Source organism: Coregonus lavaretus (assembly GCF_964263955.1).
Source record: "Coregonus lavaretus genome assembly, chromosome: 22".
Taxonomy (NCBI): Eukaryota; Metazoa; Chordata; class Actinopteri; order Salmoniformes; family Salmonidae; genus Coregonus; species Coregonus lavaretus.
Window position 1 is genome coordinate 37,089,527 of NC_140009.1, and position 23,582 is coordinate 37,113,108.

General features: G+C 44.4%; 2 protein-coding genes across 3 annotated transcripts in view; both read right to left on the reverse strand.

Moving 5' to 3' along the window:
* The window catches only part of LOC311150091 (intermediate filament protein ON3-like), a 409,178-nt gene that overhangs the window by 84,691 nt on the left and 300,905 nt on the right, over positions 1–23,582 (reverse strand). The gene's annotated exons all lie outside the window — the stretch shown is intronic.
* The window catches only part of LOC311150094 (copine-9-like), a gene marked incomplete at both ends in the record, with an annotated part of 117,663 nt that overhangs the window by 64,738 nt on the left and 29,343 nt on the right, over positions 1–23,582 (reverse strand). For both annotated transcript variants that reach the window (XM_084187370.1, XM_084187369.1), the window contains 2 exons: positions 3,567–3,670; positions 8,601–8,647. In XM_084187370.1, the coding sequence (XP_084043496.1) occupies positions 3,567–3,670; positions 8,601–8,647 (151 nt within the window). The remainder of the gene's footprint in view (positions 1–3,566; positions 3,671–8,600; positions 8,648–23,582) is intronic.

Genomic DNA, 23,582 nt, shown 5'->3' on the forward strand with positions numbered 1-23,582 from the left:
TTGAAATAGACAAGATGTCGGCATACACATTGTTGGATTACTTCATGGAGCAACATTTTTATTTATTTTAATAACAGAGCATTTTCTAAATTCAAACGAACCACCTGCAACTGGACACAAACATTTTAGAAGATACATGTTTGGCCGAAACGAGAACAAAGATAGTATTGCCAATTCCATGTTAGTTGAATGGCGATGTTTTGTATAGCTAAACCTGTAACGCCCAGTAATAGATACCAAAAATCTTAGTTTATATCACATTATCTGGTGTACAATCTGTAGGTACGTTTCATGTAGAGGTCTCTGCTCATGTTGGCGTTGATGTAGATCCGATGGCCCTCATACATCAAAGGTCGGACTCCTGACTTTTTGGCTTGGATGGCCAGTCGTAGAACTTAATCTTTGTCCCTATAGTTAAGGAACTCTGCGATGATGCCCCTTGGTTTGCTGCTCAGTTCCCCTCTTAGGCCACTTGTTCGATGTGCTCGTTGGTTTATGAGAGCCCATGTGAAGTTCTCCTGTCCAAATAGTTGTGGTATTAACTTTTCCAGGAATTCTTCCATTCCATTTGTTCCACAGCTTTCCGGGAAATTTTCTAAATTAAGATTTGAACGGTGACAGAAGTCTTCCATCCCGTTTAATCATTCAATAAGCCCCGTAATTATGTATTTTTGTTCATCCGCGGTTTTCTTTACAGGGTTAACCCAGTTTCAGCCTCCACGCGTTGCCCCGTTCAGTCATATCAGTTCAGATATTTTCTTCATCTGCTTAGACAGTGCAAATGTATGTTAGTAGTGTCTCTGAACTCACTTTAGTCGATACCAACGTCTAACAAGGAGCCACAATTAGTTATTGAAAGAAAATATTTTGAGGTTCAATCATATAATTATGCAGTTGTATAATTCTGCCACGAGCAGCAACGCAGATATTGAGATGAGCGAGATGCAAGATTTAGGTCTCACACAGCCACACAGTTTAGACGCTGTTCAATAAAATAAAATAAAACAACAAAGCCTACTGTATATCGTTGACTACGTTCAACCTAGAACGGCACCTACGTGATCTTTATCTAGATCTGGAATAAGAGGTGGGGTGGCTTACCAGAAAATCCAAGTGGATGTAATGACAGCATGTAATCAATGTAATAAATGAAAAGGCTTGAGCTGGATCTATGTTTGGCCAGCCCGTTATGGTGGCTCCCTCACTCTTATAAGGGGATGAATGACAAGGGACTGAGGGACATGGCTACACTGTGATCTGAAAGAATAACAAGGAAGCAAAGAAAATGCTTGAAACAGATCATCATAAATTGGTCCTATGTATAAATTAAAGGTTTATTTTAGCTTCTAGCCTAGAGGGAGACCCATGGGGCGGCGCACAATTGGCCCAGCGTCGTCCAGGGTAGGGGAGGGAATGGCCGGCAGGGATGTAGCTCAGTTGGTAGAGCATGGCGTTTGCAACGCCAGGGTTGTGGGTTCGATTCCCTAAAATAATGTATGCACTCACTAACTGTAAGTCGCTCTGGATAAGAGCGTCTGCTAAATGACTAAAATGTAATGTAAATGTAAGTATCATTATATATATATTTTTAAAGGGGTTACATCAGATATGAAATTAGCAGATAGAATTGAACATTATCAAATACAACATTACAGTATATAATTGAAAAGCATCAATCTGGTACGTTTTTGCAAAAATATACACTTCTAGATACATGATGCCTATGTGAATGCATTGCATTCAATGGGGGAAAGATTAGTGTCCCAATATTGATGCCTAGAGATAAGCTTCACAGACATGATGCTTAAGTTAATACATTGCATTCAACGGGGGGAAGATTAGTGTCACATTATTGATTCCAAGAGATAAGCATCAGAGACATGACGCGAAAGTGAATACATTGCATTCAATGAGATTGATGCAAAGATATGGATCAAGTAGTTGACACATAAGTCAATTGCATTAATGTCTGTTGGTTTCTCTCTCTCTCTCTCTCTCTCTCTCTCTCTCTCTCTCTCTCTCTCTCTCTCTCTCTCTCTCTCTCTCTCTCTCTCTCTCGTGCTCTCTCGCTATTCTCTAATCCCTCTCTCTCTATCGCTCCCTCCCTCCTTCTCTCTCCCTCGCTTTGCGTCTCTCTCTCTCTCTCTCTCTCTCTTAGGGAGAGAGAGAAGGAGTGAGAGAGAGGGGGGAGAGGGTGGAGGGGGTGAAAGAAGAGAGAGGGAGAAGAGAAGGAGAGGATAAAGAGGAGGTAGAGAGAGAGAGAGAGACAGAGGGAGGAAAAGAGAGGTAGAGAGGAGGGAGGGAGGGAGACAGAAAGAGAGAGAGGAGAGAGGGAAAGGGGAATAGAGAGAGTGAGAGAAAACCGACAGACATGAATGCAATTGACTTATGTGTCAACGACTTGATGCATACCTATGCGTCCATCTTATTGAATGCAATGTATTCACTTAGGCATCATGTATCTGACCCTTATCTCTAGGCATCAATATTGTGACACCAATCTTCCCCCCATTGAATGCAATGTATTACCTTATGATTCACGTACGTGATGCTTATCTCTATGCATCAATATTGTGACACTAATTCACCCTATTGAATGGAATGTTTTCACATCAGCTTCATGTTTCTATATTCGTATTGTTTTGCAAAATGGTCGTAAGTGGGTCATAACTCTACGTGTGATGTAAAATGTACTCTAAGCTGGACCTAAAAAGTATACATGTTGCACCACCTGGGAGTAAGCCCTTCTATGAGCTACTCCTGGGCGTAGATTCTACGCCTAATAGGGAACAGGCGTAGGGTGTTAAATTGGGACTTCTTTCATGATATGCACAGAAAATAATAGCAATCTATATTTTCAAAAGGATGTGAGTCTCGTGTTCATAGTTCTCAACTACTGCTTTTCGAGTCAATGGCAAAATAATACACTTGATTTATGTTACATTATGGCATGCTAAATGTGTCTGATCAGATATTAGCAAACGAATAGATGAGCTGCAACCTCCACTTATTTGCCCAGCCAGATACCAAATAACCAAATATACAGATGGAGATTCAATGAAACAAAAACAAAACTGTTGGATGACATTGGTAGTTTCAGAAAGCAACAATGATAAATGCCTTCAATGGCATTAGCCTACTTCATTATAATATTTTCGCCATTCAGTGATATTAATTCCCACAGTAATTATTGATTGATCCATCCAGCTGTGGTTAAGAAAACGTGCATGCATAGTGGTGGGCTTTGCGAAGTGATGGGACATACCTCGTAAAGTTTAGAACTGCCACAAGGATGGTAACAACCTAGTAATGGGCGCTGCCTAGCAACCATCATTATGAAGCATCACATCTCATGAACGCGCGTTGCTTATGTCGGACTTAGCTACGACTAGTCTTACTTTTGGTTGGTGCAACAGGTGTAAATTCTGATCCCAAAGTCGGACATAGCTACGCCCAACCTAGCATTTAAGACCAACTTGTTTACGCCCAACTGGTGCAACCGGCTCCAACTGTCTAGCAGTAGGTATTTCCCAGTTGGCATGGAGACCGAGAGGTTGGTCACTTACACATCAAAGCGGAGATTCTGCTTCTCTTCAAAGAAGAAGTCCAGGAAAAACTTCCGCACAAAGTTTGGATTCAGCGTGTTGTCAATCATCTCTGTTCTGCCAAACTAAAACAGCAGCCAGGGAAAGAAAATACAGAGGTGACAGAGTGATGCTACATGTAACAGAACCTCAAATTTCTGTTTAATCCACCAGAAAAGACAGAACAAATATTACAACAAATATTATGGTTAAACTCAAATATACTAATTGATTATATATTTTTTTACTGTATAATCTTTATAAATGATCTGATAAAAAGGACTGCTGGAGTTATGTCACACATGCAGCTAACAAAAATATATGGAAATGTCTGCTCTATCCAAAATTACAACTAACTAATTGCAGCATTACCGCAAAAATGTAGGAGGCAAGTGGAAGTGGGAGAAGCTAATGAACTTGTCTGTCGGTCCTACATTAAAGACCAAAATTGGTTAAAGAAAATTGTGATAAATAAAAAAGTATACCAGTTTAATTTAAGGACCAACAAATTTACTGCTGCGCCATACAGTTTTAAAAATTGTTGGAAAGAGATGTTTTATGTACTGATTCCATGGCACAGGGTTTATGAACTGATACACAAAACAACGCCGGATTCAAAACTTTGAGTTTTTCAATGTAAATGATTATACAACATTTGTGCAACCAATAGGATGTTATGTGTATGGGGGATTTTGCTGCGAAGAGACAGAATCATTACTAGATCACTTGTTTTGGTACTGCCCATATGTAGCTTGTTTTTGGTCGCAGGTTCAGGAATGGCTGAAGAATTGCAACATTTACCTGGAGCTAACTCTGCAAATAGCACTGCTGGGTGACTTGAAAATCCATAGTCAATCGATCAATAATATTATAATACTCTTAGTAAAAATGTTCATCTTTAATTTACAAACTGTAGAAACTATGAGAATAGAAAGGTTCAGAACTTTTGTGAAACATTACAGCACAGTTGAAAAATATATGGCAATTAGAAATCAAAACAGGATGGTTTTTAGAGATAGATGGGAGGGGTAGAGGGTAGCTGAAGGATGGGACTAAAAACAAATAAAAAAAGATAACTAATGTAAAATATACTGTGTCCGTAAAATGTATATAGTACGTATAAGCTGGAAGTAGAAGCCTAATTATTGTTGTCCATTATTTTACTTAAATTAGGGGAGGGGTGGTAGGGTTAGTGGAAAATAATAAAGAACTATATGGGGGATTGGAAATTATGCAGACAATTACATTGGTAGAACCCACAATCTATCTGCAATATTAAAGATGATCTAACCCCTATTTGTTTAAATAAAAAATCATTACAGAACCTCCATCAAAACATAATCTCCATGATAGATATCAGGATGACCCATATGATAATCAATGACACAATGTCACTGTAAATCTAAGCATATGAACGTTTAACATCACTAGCAATAACCGTATATGTTAACTTCAACATTGTGATCAACACAAAAACAATGATCAGCAAAGCCACAGTAATCTAAATGGGATCAATAGCACAGTGCCACACCCATTCCCATTACAGCCTGTGATGTGATCTACATCTTCAGTGAGTCAGAATCACCACTATGTTTAAACAAGGGGAGTGTTATGTTCTAATGGCTGGCTCCCCAGACAGACCAGAACCAAAGGAAAAGAGAGTGTCTCAGTGATTCTGAACTTGTCTCAGCCGGCCGGGCCAGGGCTGTGGCACTATATGTATCTGCCTGGCAATCAGACGCTAATCCCCATTGGGCCTGGCTGAGTAATAAGCTATTGATCCCTGCACTGCCTCAATACCAGGCTCATGTCCTTACCACCCAGCGCACATAATCCCAGCTATCAACTGTGTCCCTCCCAATCCATTATCAGGCCTGGGAGGGTCGTTTATTGGAACCCTACCGGCATACCTGGCATCCATTGACCAAGGAACGTCCAATGATACACTTCCACCTGTTCTATTTTGGGCTGCGTTCTTTGAGGTACAATTGGTTAATGGGTAGTGGAGCCTTGTGGGGAATGTTAGTGGATAAATTGTGTTGTTAGGGGGAAACACTTTAAATGATTGTGAAGTGACTGAAACTAAGAGGTCACAGCTACAGAGGAAACAAATAGATTTACGCTTAACACCATTTTACTCTTAGTTTACACCAACACTTAAGTGCATATCATTTATCAAACCTTTTGTTGGTGTCTCAGTGTATGTGGTATTGATCAGAAATAGAGAGGGGGGGAGTGAGGCAAGGTGCTTTGGCTTGTGAGTCTTCACTAAATGAATGGTGCAAATATCTCTGTAGTTGGTGATTGAAAGTTTACTCTGCTGAGAGCGTTACAATATTTATGCCCTCTCATTGATTAGCCCTGTCACATTGAATAAGCAGGTGGAAGACGTCTTGCTGTAAGGGGATAGACTCAGACAAAGCCCTTAATTACATTTTTTGTCAAGCAGTGTTGACTTTTGAATCATGAAATATATAAACAAACAAAAACCATCAGCACCATGTAAGAGATTAAATTGGTTACAGTGGGGAGAACAAGTATTTGATACACTGCCGATTTTGCAGGTTTTCCTACTTACAAAGCATGTAGAGGTCTGTAATTTTTATCATAGGTACACTTCAACTGTGAGAGACGGAATCTAAAACAAAAATCCAGAAAATCACATTGTATGATTTTTAAGTAATTCATTTGCATTTTATTGCATGACATAAGTATTTGATCACCTACCAACCAGTAAGAATTACGGCTCTCACAGACCTGTTAGTTTTTCTTTAAGAAGCCCTCCTGTTCTCCACTCATTACCTGTATTAACTGCACCTGTTTGAACTCGTTACCTGTATAAAAGACACCTGTCCACACACTCAATCAAACAGACTCCAACCTCTCCACAATGGCCAAGACCAGAGAGCTGTGTAAGGACATCAGGGATAAAATTGTAGACCTGCACAAGGCTGGGATGGGCTACAGGACAATAGGCAAGCAGCTTGGTGAGAAGGCAACAACTGTTGGCGCAATTATTAGAAAATGGAAGAAGTTCAAGTTGACGGTCAATCACCCTCGGTCTGGGGCTCCATGCAAGATCTCACCTCATGGGGCATCAATGGTCATGAGGAAGGTGAGGGATCAGGCCAGAACTACACGGCAGGACCTGGTCAATGACCTGAAGAGAGCTGGGACCACAGTCTCAAAAAAAAACATTAGTAACACACTACGCCGTCATGGATTAAAATCCTGCAGCTCACGCAAGGTCCCCCTGCTCAAGCCAGCGCATGTCCAGGCCCATCTGAAGTTTGCCAATGACCATCTGGATGATCCAGAGGAGGAATGGGAGAAGGTCATGTGGTCTGATGAGACAAAAATCGAGCTTTTTGGTCTAAACTCCACTCGCCGTGTTTGGAGGAAAAAGAAGGATGAGTACAACCCCAAGAACACCATCCCAACTGTGAAGCATGGAGGTGGAAACATCATTCTTTGGGGATGCTTTTCTGCAAAGGGGACAGGACGACTGCGCCGTATTGAGGGGAGGATGGATGGGGCCATGTATCGCGAGATCTTGGCCAACAACCTCCTTCCCTCAGTAAGAGCATTGAAGATGGGTCGTGGCTGGGTCTTCCAGCATGACAACGACCCGAAACACACAGCCAGGGCAACTAAGGAGTGGCTCCGTAAGAAGCATCTCAAGGTCCTGGAGTGGCCTAGCCAGTCTCCAGACCTGAACCCAATAGAACATCTTTGGAGGGAGCTGAAAGTCTGTATTGCCCAGCGACAGCCCCGAAACCTGAAGGATCTGGAGAAGGTCTGTATGGAGGAGTGGGCCAAAATCCCTGCTGCAGTGTGTGCAAACCTGGTCAAGACCTACAGGAAATGTATGATCTCTGTAATTGCAAACAAAAGTTTCTGTACCAAATATTAAATTCTGCTTTTCTGATGTATCAAATACTTATGTCATGCAATAAAATGCAAATTAATTACTTAAAAATCATATAATGTGCTTTTCTGGATTTTTGTTTTAGATTCCGTCTCTCACACTTGAAGTGTACCTATGATAAAAATTACCGACCTCTACATGCTTTGTAAGTAGGAAAACCTGCAAAATCAGCAGTGTATCAAATACTTGTTCTCCCCACTGTATGTGCTTTAAAACCTTATCCTGTCTGCTTCTTACCCCAGGCCATTCTACACTAATAGGAAGGCTGGTCAAATCCATGCCAATTACTGTTAATGGCTAGTGGTGCCTTATCCCACCTGTTAGTTAGGGCAATGTGCTGGACAGTACAGTATGTTTCGACTCCATGCCCAAGAGGGTTAAGGCAGTGCTGGAAAATGATGGTGGCCACACAAAATATTGACACTTTGGGCCCAATCTGGACATTTTCACTTAGGGGTGTACTCACTTTTGCTGCCAGCGGTTTAGACATGAATGGCTGTGTGTTGAGTTATTTTGAGGGGACAGCAAATGTACACTGTTATACAAGCTGTACACTCACTACTTTACATTGCAGCAAAATGTCATTTCTTCAGTGTTGTCACATGAAAAGATATACTCAAATATTTACACAAATGTGAGGGGTGTACTCACTTTTGTGAGATACTGTATGTCATTTGGAACAATCAGGATATAATAATATCAGGAAATCATTTCAGTGTCAGTGGCTCAGCTACCTACTGTGCACAGGCGTCATTTCAACGTCTAGTTTTGATTTACATTTATGTTAAAAGTTAGGTGAAAAAAAGACAAAATGCCTTTATGTTGATGACTTTTTTTAAATCCAAAGAGTTTTCTACGTTGATTCAACGTCATCACATTGGTTTTTTTGTTTGACATTATGTGGAAACAACATTGATTCAACCAGTTTTTGCCCAGTGGGCAGAGAAGAAGATGGAACAACATGAGTCTCAATCCGGAGGGTCTTACATTTTTCCCCAATCATAGAAATCAGTACCTGTAAGTAAGCAGAACAATGACTAAGGATGAAAATGAAAAAAGCTGAAAATATAACTTAATTTTCCACTCACCTCCCTCCACTCTTTGGTCCCGATACCCTGCACATACAGCACAACCACTGTATAGAAAGAGACAGATAGACAGAGTCGAAAGAAGGCCATAAGAGAACTTCTGAATGCAGAGGACTCAATAGGGCCAGTCTTCAACAGATTAAAACCAAAATGTCAAAACATTGAAATTAGTCGAGAAAACTGATTTGGTAGCATAGGTTCAGGTTGGTCACATCCATTTAAAACAGCTCATCAGTAGTTGAATGTTGGGCATTAGCGGTATAACCCACTTCACTCTGGCTTCGTGCAGGCAATTAAAAAAGGTTATCTTCTAATGACCAATTAAGAACAGCATCGGGGCCGGGTACCTTGGCAACGTTACTGCATTGGCAGCTGCTGTTCACTGCACTCATGGTAGGTCTATCCCGCTGATGATTTATGCTAGCTAATGCAACTAGAAACCCCTTTGGTAACGATTATGCATAATTATGCAGACTAGCTGCCCAGATTCAAACCACTGGTGAAATGCCACAATAGAGAGCAAAATTACATTACATTATCAGTCATTTAGCAGATGCTCTTATCCAGAGCGACTTACAGTTAGTGAGTGCTTACATAATTTTTTTAATTATTTCATACTGGCCCCCCGTGGGAATCGAACCCACAACCCTGGCGTTGCAAGCGCCATGCTCTACCAACTGAGCTATATCCTTGCCGGCCATTCCCTCCCCTACCTTGGACGACGCTAGGCCAATTGTGCGCCGCCCCATGGGTCTCCCGGTCGCGGCCGGCTACGACAGAGCCTGGATTCGAACTAGGATCTCTAGTGGCACAGCTAGCACTGCGATGCAGTGCCTTAGACCACTGCATCCCTTGGATCATTAATTGTTTATTTTATTTAATCTTTATTTAAGCAGGCAAGTCAATTAAGAACACATTCTTAATTACAATGACGGCCTGGCAAGAGGCCTCCTGTAGGGAAGCGGAATAATAATTTAAAAAATAACAATGTAAGACAAAACGGACAACACAGACAGAAGACACTGGCAACAGCACAAATACATTTACATTTACATTTTAGTCATTTAGCAGACGCTCTTATCCAGTGCATACATTTTTTCATACTGGATACAACAGGAAACAAACAGTTGATGTGTGTGTGCGCGTGCAGGCATGAGTACGGCAGTAGAGGCTCCTCAGTGAAATTTAATAAAAATACAAATTGTGAAACATAAAAAAAGTTATCCTTTTTAGATAAAACTATACTAAATATATTAATATGCCACCAAATAATGTATTAAAATACACTGTTTTGCAATGAAAGCCTACAGTAACTTCAACAGCACTGTCTGGGGTAGCACCATGGTGTAGCCGGAGGACAGCTAGCTTCCATCCTCCTCTGGCTACATTGACTTCAATACAAAACTCGTAGGCCTCACCCCCTTCCATAGACAAACATGGTAATTATGACCACTTCTGGAGGACGTCCTCCAACCAATCAAAGCTCGTGCAAATCAAATCAAATCAAATTTGATTTGTAACATACACGTGTTTAGCAGATGTTATAGCGGGTGTAGCGAAATGCTTGTGCTTCTAGCTCCGACAGTGCAGTAATATCTAACAAGTAATATCTAACAATTTCACAACATAAGAAAATATACATATACGGACAAGCAATGACAGAGCGGCATGGACTAAGATACAGTAGAATATTATAGAATAGAATGCAGTATATACATATGAGATGAGTAGTGCAAGATATGTAAACATTATTGAAGTGACTGTAAACATTATAAAAAGTCACTAGTGTTCCATTTCTTAAAGTGGCCAGTGATTTCAATAGGCAGCAGCAGCCTCTAATGTGCTAGTGATGGCTATTTAACAGTCTGATGGCCTTGAGATAGAAGCTGTTTTTCATTCTCTCGGTCCCAGCTTTGATGCACCTGTACTGAACTCGCCTTCTGGATGATAGCGGGGTGAACAGGCAGTGGCTCGGGTGGTTGATGTCCTTGATGATCTTTTTGGCCTTCCTGTGACATCGGGTGCTGTATATGTTTTGGAGGGCAGGTAGTTTGCCCCCGATAATGCGTTCGGCAGACAGCACCACACTCTGGAGAGCCCTGCGGTTGCGGGCGGTGCAGTTGCCATACCAGGCGGTGATACAGCCCGACAGGATGCTCTCAATTGTGCATCTGTAAAAGTTTGTGAGGGTTTTAGGTGCCAAGCCGAATTTCTTCAGCCTCCTGAGGTTGAAGGGGCTCTGTTGCGCCTTCTTCACCACACTGTCTGTGTGGGTGGACCATTTCAGTTTGTCTGTGATGTGTACGCCAAGGAACTTGAAGCTTTCCACCTTCTCCACTGCGGTCCCGTCGATGTGGATAGGGGGGTGCACCCAATGCTGTTTCCTGAAGTCCACGATCATCTCCTTTGTTTTGTTGACGTTGAGTGAGAGGTTATTTACCTGGCACCACACTCCCAGAGCCCACACCTCCTCCCTGTAGGCGGTCTCGTCATTGTTGGTAATCAAGCCTACTACTGTTGTGTCATCTGCAAACTTGATGATTGAGTTGGAGGTGTGCTTGGCCACGCAGTCATGGGTGAACAGGGAGTACAGGAGGGGGCTGAGCACGCACCCTTGCGGGGCCCCAGTGTTGAGGATCAGCGAAGTGGAGATGTTGTTTCTTACCTTCACCACCTGGGAGCGGCCCGTCAGGAAGTCCAGGACCCAGTTGCACAGGGCAGGGTTCAGACCCAGGGCCTCGAGCTTAATGATGAGCTTGGAGGGTACTATGGTGTTGAATGCTGAGCTATAGTCAATGAACATCCTCTTGTCCGGATGGGATAGGGCAGTGTGCAGTGTGATGGCGATTGCGTCGTCTGTGGATCTATTGGGGCGGTAAGCAAATTGAAGTGGGTCTAGGGTGACAGGTAAGGTAGAGGTGATATGATCCTTGACTAGTCTCTCAAAGCACTTCATGATGACAGAGGTGAGTGCTACAGGGCGATAATCATTTAGTTCAGTTACCTTTGCTTTCTTGAGTACAGGAACAATGGTGGCCATCTTGAAGCATGTGGGAACAGCAGACTGGGAGAGGGAGAGATTGAATATGTCCATTAACACACCAGCCAGCTGTTCTGCACATGCTCTAAGGACGCGGCTAGTGATGCCGTCTGGGCCGGCAGCCTTGCGGGGGTTAACATGCTTAAATGTCTTAATCACGTCGGCCACAGAGAAGGAGAGGACACAGTCCTTGGTAGTGGGCCTCGTCAGTGGCACTGTGTTATCCTCAAAGCGGGCGTAGAAGGTGTTTAGCTTGTCTGGAAGCGAGACGTGGCTGGTTTTCCTTTTGTAGTCCGTGATTGTCTGTAGACCCTGCCACATACGTCTCGTGTCTGAGCCGTTGAATTGACACTCCACTTTGTCTCTTTACTGATGTTTTGCCAGTTTAATTGCCTTGCGGAGTGAGTAGCTACACTTTTTTTATTCTGCCATATTCCCAGTCACCTTGCCATAGTTGAATGCGGTGGTTCGCGCTTTCAGATTTGCGCGAATGCTGCCATCTATCTACGGTTTCTGGTTAGGGTAGGTTTTAATAGTCACAGTGGGCACAACGTCACCTATACACTTCCTGATAAACTCAGTCACCGTTTCAGTGTATTCGTCTAAATTATTTTCGGAAACTACCCTGAACATTTCCCAGTCCGCGTGATCAAAACAATCTTGAAGCATGCATTCCGATTGGTCAGACCAGCGTTGAATAGTCCTTAGCACAGGTATTTCCTATTTGAGTTTCTGCCTATAGGAAGGAGGAGCAAAATGGAGTCGTGGTCAGATTTGCCGAAAGGAGGGCGTGGGAGGTTCTTATAACCATCCCGGAAGTTCGAATTGCAATGCTCAAGGATTTTGGCAGCGCGAGAACAACAGTCGATATGTTGATAGAACTTCTGCAGCCTAGTCCTCAAATTTGCTTTGTTAAAAATCCCCGGCTTCAATAAATGCAGCCTCAGGATATGTGGTTTCCAGTTTGCATAAAGTCCAGTGAAGTTCTTTGAGGGCCGTCGTAGTATCGGCTTGAGGGGGGATATACATGGCCGTGACTATAACCGAAGAAAATTCTCTTTGGAGATAATATGGTAGGCATTTAATTGTGAGATATTCCAGGTTGGGTGAACAAAAGGACTCGAGTTCCTGTATGTTACTACAATTACACCATGAGTCGTTAATCATGAAACACACGCGGAGGCCCTTCTGCTTCCCGGAGAGATATTTATTCCTGTCTGCGCGATGAACTGAGAACCCCTCTGGCTGGACCGATTTTGACAGAATATCCCAAGAGAGCCATGTTTCCGTGAAACAAAGTATGTTACAGGCCGTATTGTCTCTCTGGAAAGAAATCCTTCCCCGGAGTTCATCCATCTTGTTAACCAAAGACTGAACATTAGCAAGTAGTATACTTGGAAGAGGTGGGTGGTGTGCGCGCCTCCTAAGTCGAACCAGCAGGCCGCTCCGAGTGCCTCTCCTCCGCCGGCGATGTTTTGGGTCAGCCGCTGGAATCAGTTCAGTTGCCCTGGGGAGAGCAAACAAAGTATCTGCTTCGGGAAAGTCGTATTCCTGGTCGTAATGCTGGTGAGTTACCGTCGCTCTGATATCCAATATTTTCCCCCGGCTGTATGCAATGATACAAAACATTTTCTGAGCTAATAATGTAAAAAAGAATACATAAAAAAACCAAAATACTGCAAAGTTTCCTAAGAGCTAGTCACGAGGCCGCCATCTTCGTCGGCGCCAGTATGAACTGACATGTTCATCCAATCTTAGAATTATGATCAGATAATTAAACTGGTATGTTGTATTGGGATTGTGCCACAGAGCATTATGGGGGTTCTATGTGTTGAGAAGCTTGGTGACATTGTTGGATAGAGATTAAGAGTGATGGCTGAGCATTTTCTGGATATTATTATGCCTCGCTAACTTCAGTAGCTAGCTACCAGCTCGAGTGTGCAGTTTTCTCTGCCAGAATGGTGGAATGGCCAACACTGCCGAAAATGTTGTGGACTTTTTGTTGAAGAACCCCTTTCATTCTCTGGGGTACATGGAAAAGGTGCAAATTAAAAGTGAAGTTCTACCTCTGCCTGAGATCAGTTTCATGAAGAAGGATGAAAAGGTGAGGGCATTCAATACCAACTGGTGTCAAAAGTACAGCTGGTTAACAGGGAGCCTTTCATCAAGCCACCTGTATTGCTGGCCTTGCCTGCTTTTTGGAAAGTCTAAGCCTTGGTCGAAAGGTGGGTACAGTGACCTGAAGAACATCGATCATTCAGCTAAACACCCAAACAAAAGCAGGGAGCATATAAACGCCCACATCAGATTCAAACTTCTGGGAAAAAGCTGCATCGATTATGACGAAGGTCTCCGGATTTAAACTGAGCAACACAACAAGAAAGTACGAAGAAACAGGGATATGCTCAAGCGGCTTATGAACACCACTGCGTTTTTGGGCATGCAAGAATTTTGCTTTTAGGGGACACGACGAGAGGGAAAGTTCCACCAACAAGGGCAACTACAAGCAGCTTGCAGAGGTAATTGCACGTTACGATGCTTTACTTGCTGAACATATCAAACTTTCGACTGTCTTTTCTGGGATGTCGAAAACAATTCAGAATGATTTGATAGCTTTCATCGCATCATCCATTAAAAGTTAGATTTAAGAGAGAGGTTGATGCAGCGCATTTTTTTGCGTGCGCTCAAGTAGGCTTTCCACTTTCCTACGGTATTTATTTAGCAAAGATGATAACACATAATCACTCCAGACAGACACAAGCAAAAACTCATGACATAAATGTTGCATCAGCCTAGGCTACACCTAAACATTAGACATCTGACATGCTGTATGGGATGAAAACAAGACTAATTTTCAGTCTGATCAACTGTAGGCTACTAATAAGAGCAGCTGCATACATCCTATGCGCCCGGTCCATCCGGTCAGGGTAAACTAATTGGTAACGTTATGTATTTATAGTCCATTTGTGTGTCAGGAGAAAATGTGAATGTGATCAAATTTAGTTTATATTCAAAATTGAGCTTGCTAGGCTGCCTACACGTTTTTAATCCAACATTATTAACTGGAATTAATCAACATAATAGTGATGACAGATGTGAGTAAATGTTTTATAAGGCCTACAGTTGCATACATGCAAACATGCATAAAGCAAGCTCAGCCCTGTGAGTTCTATTGTCTATCAGTTGTTGTCTATGTGTCTGTCACACCCTGGCTCTGGGACTCTATATGTTGAGCCAGGGTGTGTTCATTCTATGTGTTATATTTCTATGTTGGGGGTTCTAGTTCTTCTGTTTCTTTGTTGGCCTGTGACTCCCAATCAGAGGCAACGAGTGTCAGCTGTGGCTGGTTGTCTCTGATTGGGAGCCATATTTAAACTGTCTGTTTTCCCTTGGTGTTTGTGGGTTTTTGTTCCAGTTGGTCATTGTTACCTAGGACGTTACGAGTCGTTTTGTTGTTTTGTATCGTGTGTGCACTTTAACTAATTAAAGTATGTTCGCTCAACACGCTGCGCCTTGGTCCTCCTCTATGTATGACGATCGTGACAGTGTCTGGGTAGAGGAAATCCCCCTCCTAATCTAGTCTAAATATAATTTATATGAACAAATATAAGGTAGCTGCAGTTTGACAGGGTTTTCATCCCCCACCAGGGCCAGGAGTTTCTTTCAGGAGTTTTTTGTAACCATGTGACCTGATTAGGAAAAACTGGTCCCATCATATCAAACCTTTTTACAACTGATTAATCACTGTCAAACCTTATAGGGTCCAGAGTTTTCTTAGTTAGGTTAACATATAAGGAAAAACTCCAGGCCCCAGGGGGTAAAAATTGCCCCACCGCTCTGGGACCTATGGTGCCACCAGTCTGCTTGCAGTTGTCAGTTACGGTATGTGGATGATCAGGGCTTTATTCAGGAACATTTATTAGGCTACTTTGATGTGTCAAGTGGGTGAGATGCGCAGTCTGTGTTTGACTTTATGAATTTTTTGATGTCTGAGTTTAACTTCATAGAGGAACTCGTTGTCCAAACCTACGATGGCGCAGCTGTAATATATCTGCTATTTGTATTTACAGCTAAGTCCCCTCCTGTTCCCTGATTTAAGAGGTGATGACTACTCCACTCCACTACCATTGTCAACTTTCTCTTGACATGAACTGAAGCCACGTCTCATCCACTGGCACATTGAATGTTTCCCCTCCAAGCACTGTGAGTACCCCTATCAATTTTCTCTCATTACTGTATGTAGAGTCAATCACATACACAAACACAATCACATTATTGCACATCAATGATTTTACTCCTTGCTTGGACTAACTCATTCTTAGCTCTTTTGTCTAACTGTGTAGTGTGTTGTGTTATTGTTTTTTGTCTTCCCAGTCAAATCCTGAACACCTCAACTCATGCCTCATACCCTCATTCAATCACTTCTGTGATCCCTTTCCAACACTGTGTAAGTAGCCCTCTCATTCCCATTCCCCATAATATTGTACTATAAATGTCTTTATGAAATGCTTTAGGTTAAAATTATTAGTCTTTCACCATTTTTGAAACATATTTTGTCATCTCTGTGCGTTCTGCGCCTATACCATGGGTCTCCCATCCTCCTCAATTTTTCAAGTCACCAGCCTCCACTGGTGTACGGTGTGTGAAGTAAAACAAAATGCTTCCTTACATAAGGCAATGCAAACTAGTGACATTGGGTGACAACTAGAAACATTTACATGTCTCAACAACCTGTTCATCTATTTGTCCTTGGAACTGCAGGGATACCAGGTCCTGGAGTTTTAGGTTGGCTTGGAGGGAATTCCAAGACTATGGGGCTGAGTAATGGTTCACTGCTGAACTCTGAGTACTGCACTCAGCCTGTCACGTTCGTTTAATGACGGGACAGACCAAGGCGCAGCGTGATATACGTACATGTTTATTAACGTAATAAACACTTGACAAAACAAGAAACGAAACGTGAAGTCCAAGGTAGCACACACAACATACCTTACAAGGAACAAGACCCCACAACTAGACAGTGCCAATAGGCTGCTTAACTATGGTCCCCAATCAGAGACAACGAGCGACAGCTGCCTCTGATTGGGAACCACACTGGCCAACATAGAACTAGACATACTAGATCCTCATACATAGAACAAGCACAACAAGGAATATACACACCCTGACTCAACATATAAGCGTCCCCTGAGTCAGGGCGTGACAGTACCCCCCCCCCCCCCTCTCACTCTCCGCCTCCCTGTTGCGCCTCTGGTCTGGTCTAGACCTTGGCGCGTTGCTTCCCCTCTCCTTCCTCCCACGATACGCCAGGCCCTGTCTGGACCCTGGTGTGGGAGACCCCGAACCTGGAGAGGGGCTGACATCATGGTCTGGACTGGAGCCACTGACCGGAGCCGGACTTGGCACCGGTGGAGCGGACTGCTTTGGCTCCGGAGTGGAGCCGCTGACCGGAGCTGGATCAGGCACCGGCGGAGCGGACTGCTCTGGCTCCGGAGTGGACCGGCTGACCGGAACTGGATCAGGCGCCGGTGGAGCGGACTGCTCTGGCTCCGGAGTGGAGCAGCTGACCGGTGGAACGGGCATGGGCCGTGCCGGACTGGGCAAACGCACCACTGGTCTGGTGCGAGGAGCAGGCACGGGCCGGACCGGACTAGGAACACGCACCACTGGCTTGGTGCGAGGAGCAGGAACAGGCCGGGCCAGACTGAAGACGCGCACCACTGGCTTGGTGCGAGGAGCAGGAACAGCCGGGCCGGGCTGGCGACGCGCACCACTGGCTTGGTATGAGGAGCAGGAACAGGCCGGGCCGGGCTGGCGACGCGCACCACTGGCTTGGTGCGAGGAGCAGGAACAGGCTGGGCCGGACTGGCGACGCGCACCACTGGCTTGGTGCGAGGAGCAGGAACAGGCCGGGCCGGACAAGGCGACGCGCACCACTGGCTTGGTGCTAGGAGCAGGAACGGGCCGGACCGGACTGTGAAGGCGGACTGGAGGTCTGGAGCGGAGAGCTGGCACAACCCGTCCTGGCTGGCTGCCCACTTTCGCACTACACGTGTGGGGCGCTGGCACAGGACGCACTGGGCTGTGCACGCGCACTGGCGATACAGTTCGTAGAACTGCCGCAGGATATATAGGACCGAGGAGGCGTACTGGAGACCAGGAGCGTTGAGCCGGCACACCCCGTCCTGGCTGGATGCCCATCTTCGCACGGCACGTGCGTGGTGCAAGCACAGGACGTACAGGACTGTGCCGGCGCACTGGCGACACAGTACATAGCTCCGCATAACACGGAGCTTGCCCAGTCATACGCCTCTTCGCGTGAGTATGGGGAGTTGGCTCTGCTCTAACCCTAGGCTCCGCCAACCACCCCGTGTGCCCCCCAAAAATGTTTTCTTGGGGCTGCTTCTCGGGCTTCCTCCTCAACCGGCCTCCTCCGTGTTGCCGTTGCTCCTCTCCTGCCTGGGCATCTACCTTAGCCCATGGTCCTTTCCCCGCAAATATCTCCTCCCATGACCACAAATTGGCCACCTGTGACATGGCCATCCGCTCCGCCTGGGCACGCTGCTTGGTCCTCGTTTGGTGGGATCTTCTGTCACGTTCGTTTAATGACGGGACAGACCAAGACGCAGCGTGATATACATACATGTTTATTAACGTAATAAACACTCAACAAAACAAGAAACGAAACAAAACGTGAAGTCCAAGGTAGCACACACAACATACCTTACAAGGAACAAGATCCCACAACTAGACAGTGCCAATAGGCTGCTTAAGTATGGTCCCCAATCAGAGACAACGAGCGACAGCTGCCTCTGATTGAGAACCACACCGGCCAACATAGAACTAGACATACTAGATCCTCATACATAGAACAAGCACAACAAGGAATATACACACCCTGACTCAACATATAAGCGTCCCCTGAGTCAGGGCGTGACACAGCCAAAGAGGTGACACATAGGAACAATAACAAAGAGGACAATAGAACTGCTAAACTGCTGATCAACAAGGGGATTCAAGTGGCCAAAAGTCGTTACAAGGAGCGGCTAGAACAACAATTCGCCACCAATGACTGCTTGTCTGTCTGGAAGGGTCTCCAGCAGATCACCAACTACAAACAGAATACCCCCCAGGCACCAGACGACCCACTACTGCCAAACCAGCTGAACGAGTTCTAATGTCGTTTTGAATCTCAGCCATCAAGAGTCTCCTCAGCTGTCTTGCCCCTCAGCTGACAACACCCTCAGTCTTCTGGACACTCCCTCCACGCCCTCCCCCACCCCCTCCTGACTACTTTCTTCCCTTTCACCCCCCCTCACCCCCCCAACTTCTCCCCCTCCCTCCCTCTAGCCTACCCCTGACTGCCCTCCCCCTTGTCATCACAGAACAGGAGGTGAACAAGCTCTTCAAGAGGCAAAACAGCAGGAAGGCTGCAGGCCCAGAACGGGTCTCCTCAGCCACACTAAACCACTGCGCTGACCAGCTTTCCCGTTTTCACTGACATATTCAATCAGTCTCTAGAACTATGCACTGTACCTGCCTGCTTCAAATCCTCCACCATCATCCCATTCCCGAAGAAACAAAAGGTGACCGGCCTAAACGACTACAGACTTGTAGCGCTCATGAAAACCTTTGAGCACCTGGTCCCATCTCAAAACCACCACTGATGCCCTCCTTGACCCCATGAAGTTTGCCTACAGAGTCAATAGGTCTGTGGACGTCGCCTTCAACATGGGCTTCACTACATCCTCCAACACATCGACAACCCAAGGACATACGTGAGGATATTGTTTGTGGACTTTAACTCAGCGTTCAACACAATCATTTCAGACCTGCTACAGCACAAACTCACCAAACTGAACATATCTGACTCCATCTGCCGGTGGCTCACCGGCTTCCTGACCAAGAGAACACAGCACGTTAAGATGGGAAAACATATTTCAGACTCCCTATCTCTCAGCACGGGGGCACCACAGGGTTGCATGCTCTCCCCCCTCCTCTACTCACTCTACACCAATGACTGCAGCTACAACGACGCATCTGTCAAACTACTCAAGTTTGCTGATGACACTACCCTGGTCGATCTCCGACGGCAAGTACCATGGAGACCAAGTACTACGGAGAGGTTGACCACCTGGTGGCCTAGTGAAGTCACAACAGCCTGGAACTCAACACAGTCAAAACCATGGAGATGGTGGTTGACTTCAAGATATGACTTCAAGAAATACACGGCCAACTCATTAAAATTCCTGGGGACTATCATCTCCCACAACCTCAAGTGGGAGGACAACATCACAGAGGTGACCAAGAAGGCTTGACAGAGAATGTACTATCTGCGCCAGTTGAGGAAACTCAAACTCTCTCTGACAATTCTGGTTCGGTTCTACACGTCCATCATTGAGTCCAACCTCACCTCTTCTATCACCGTCTGGTTTGGGTCTGCTTCTTCCTGCTGTAAGGGCAAACTACAGTGCATCGTCCGGTCTACGGAGAAGGTCATCGGCTGTCACCTTCCCACCATCAAGGACCTGCACACCTCCAAGATAAGGAAGCATGCAGGTAAGATCATCACCGACCCTGCCCACCCCGAAAACCACATCTTTCAAAGACACCGCTCTGGCAGAAGGTTTAGGTCAATCATGACCAAAACAGCCCACCACCTGAACAGTTTCTTCCCCCATGGTGTGGCCCTCATCAGCCGGCCATCGGGCTCATAGGGATTTAGTGACTTTGAATTGTGCCGATTACTGCACCTTGTAATCAATGACCTCAAATACTAATCTGCATTATACTGCATTTACACTATGTACACCTCGCACAACACAGTATATATTCGCCATGGCAGCATCCCTCCCTCTGCTTATATAGATATATCCCCTCTGTAAATGGTATATTCCCACTGAAACCAGCCTATACTGCAGAATGTTATGTTTTATGTTTACTGTACTGATATTATATATTCTGTATGATGTCTATGTGGACTTGTGTCTGTATTATGTTTGTATATTGCCTATTGCTGGCAGCACCTTCACACTAAGGCAATGTCTACCAAATAAAGTCTACCAAAGTTGACTCTGTGTTTGTAAGCATGCCAGAGGTAAGGAAGTGAGATTGAGAGAGACAGGTCAAGGCAGAGATACGAGAGCTCCCAGTAGTGCCCTGTTGTCTGTTAAGTAAAAAAAAAAGCTGTAATAAATTACTAAAATAGTCTAATTCCAAAATACTACAGGGCCCGTTAGAGCATTAGTTAGTGCCTAGCAATGCAGCCCATTAAAAAAATGGAACTCTGTCAGGTATTTCCCGGTCAACAAAGTAAACAGCTTCAGTGGATATCGGGGGTGCCTTGCAGAAACAGCCTTTAAAGTTTGAACCGTGGTATGGAGCGAATCATTCTGAGGAGATGAGAAGTGGATTCCTCCAGGATGAGAAGCCCATAGCCTAACTCCCAGCATCAGACGGATAGTCTGCTTTATGGAAAGTGACTGGTAGAGGATACCCCATCTGGTGGGAAAGTGCAGAGCCAAATCAAAAGGAGCTGCACGCCAACTCTTCTACTCTGGCTTCAGGATCAGGTAACCAGGTGAACAGAAATTCAATTCAATCAACCTTACACTCTTAGAAAAAAAGTTCCTGTTCAGAAGAGTGCAGAGAAAGTTGACAATGATAACGATTGTTTATTCCACATAAGGAAACATGAACAGCTGAGGAACCTGTTTCCTGTGAGTATACTTTTTCATATCTTAATAATGTTGTACTTTTAATTACACATTACATTTGACACATAACACATTTTGTTGAAATGTTAATTTACCACCGTCATGTGAACAACTAAAGTGTGAAAGGCCACTGGTGCACAGTTATCAAAAAAGTTATTTGACAGCCTCCCAAGTGGCGCAGTGGTCTAAGGCACTGTATCGCAGCACTTGATGCGTCACTATAGACCTGGGTTTGATCCCAGGCTGTGTCATAATCGACTGGGAGTCCCATAGGGCGGCGCACAATTGGCCCAGCGTTGTCTGGGTTAGGGGAGGGTTTGGCCGGGGGTGCTTTATTGGCTCATTGCGCTCTAGCTCCTTGTGGCGGGCCGGGCACCTGCAGGCTGACTTCAGTTGTCAGTTGAACAGTGTTTCCTCTGACACATTGGTGCAGCTGGCTTCCGGGTTAAGGAGCGCGGTTTGGCAGGTTATGTTTCGGAGGACGCATGACTCGACCTTCGCCTCTCCCGAGCCCGTTGGGGAGTTGCAGCGATGAGACAAGATTGAAATTGGGGAGAAAAATGGGACTTTTTTATTTTATATATAATTGCTGCTCTGGCCACAACTGCTTTGTAAATAGAGTGTTAACATTGGCTGAAAAGATACCTTGGTCAATCAAGCTAACCTTTACATGGTTAATTACAATATCAAATGTGGTTAATGAGTAGAAGTCAATCTAAACACATGATAAATACACTTATTTGTAAAGAAAATACAGGAATTCTAATTCAAATACCATTTTAGTATTCTTCAAATTTACGAGAAATTTACATGAAATATACATAAGGTGTATTCAAAGTATATTTATTTTGCTCTTTATCTAATATACTAAGAATATATTTAAGTACAAAAAAAGTGTCCCAATATACAATAGATCATTTTAAATGTATTTAATATACTTAAATGCTAAAAAAAATACAAATACACTTGACACTAAATGTATTACAATTTAATTCATTTACTTAAGTATATTTATCACAGACCTACTTAAATATATTCAAATATATTAATGAAGTATGATTTAAGTATATTTAAATATTTCTTTCATTTGGGATTGTCACGGGAGATTTTAATCAAGCAGGTTAAAACAAATTTTTCCAAAGTATCACTAACATGTATCCTGCCCCAAGTGAGGAAACAACGTGCTGGACCATGTGTACACAAACATCAGCCAATCAGACCGTCTCTCTGTCAATCTATACAAGCAGCAACTCAAGAGGGAGCCATCAACACAGAGAATAGTGAGGCACTGGACAGATGGAGGCAGACTCAATGCTGCAGGACTGTTTTGAGAATACTGATTGGAATATGTTTAAAGATTCATCCACCCAGGACTAATCCATCAACATTAAGGAATATAAATTGTCAGTCACATGCTTCATTAGGGAATGTGCTGACGATGTTGTACCCACGATAACAATCCAGACATACCCCAACCAAAAACCCTGGATGAACGGAGAAATCCGTACTATGATAACAGCCTGTACAATACAAACTCAAACTTGAATCGATGTTTGACAACTCAGACTCGCGAAACATGTGGCAAGGACTACAGGTTCTATTCTCGCTTCGAGGCAGACAATACCGAGCCATCCAGAAAGGCTCTCGCTGCTCCGGATGACAAGGTGCTTTCACACTCCGAGGCTGACGTGAGGAAAACTCTCAAAAGAGTGAATACTCACAAAGTCGCCGGCCCAGATGGCATCCCTGGCCGCGTCCTCAGAGTGTGCGCTGACCAGCTGGCGGGCATTTTTTCTGACATCTTCAACCTGTCCCTGTCCCAGGCTGTAGTAGCGACTTGCTTCAAGGAGACCACCATCGTCCCAGTACCAAAGAAAACCAAGGTGACATGTCAAAATGACTATCGCCCCGTCGCACTCACCCCTGTCATCAAGAAGTGCTTCGAGAGGCAGTTCATGGCCCAAATCAAGGCCAGCATGCCAGGCCCAGTGGACCCACTTCAATTTGCCTACCACTCCAACAGACCCACGGAAGATGCCAATTCAATCGCTATTTATACAGCCCTAACACATCTGGACAACACGAACACCTATGTGAGAATGCTGTTCATTGACTACAGTTCAGCATTCAACACTATTGTTCCCTCCAAGCTCGTCACCAAGCTCAGAGCCCTGGGGTTTAGACACTACTCTCTGCAATTGGATCCTAAACTTCCTGATGGGCAGA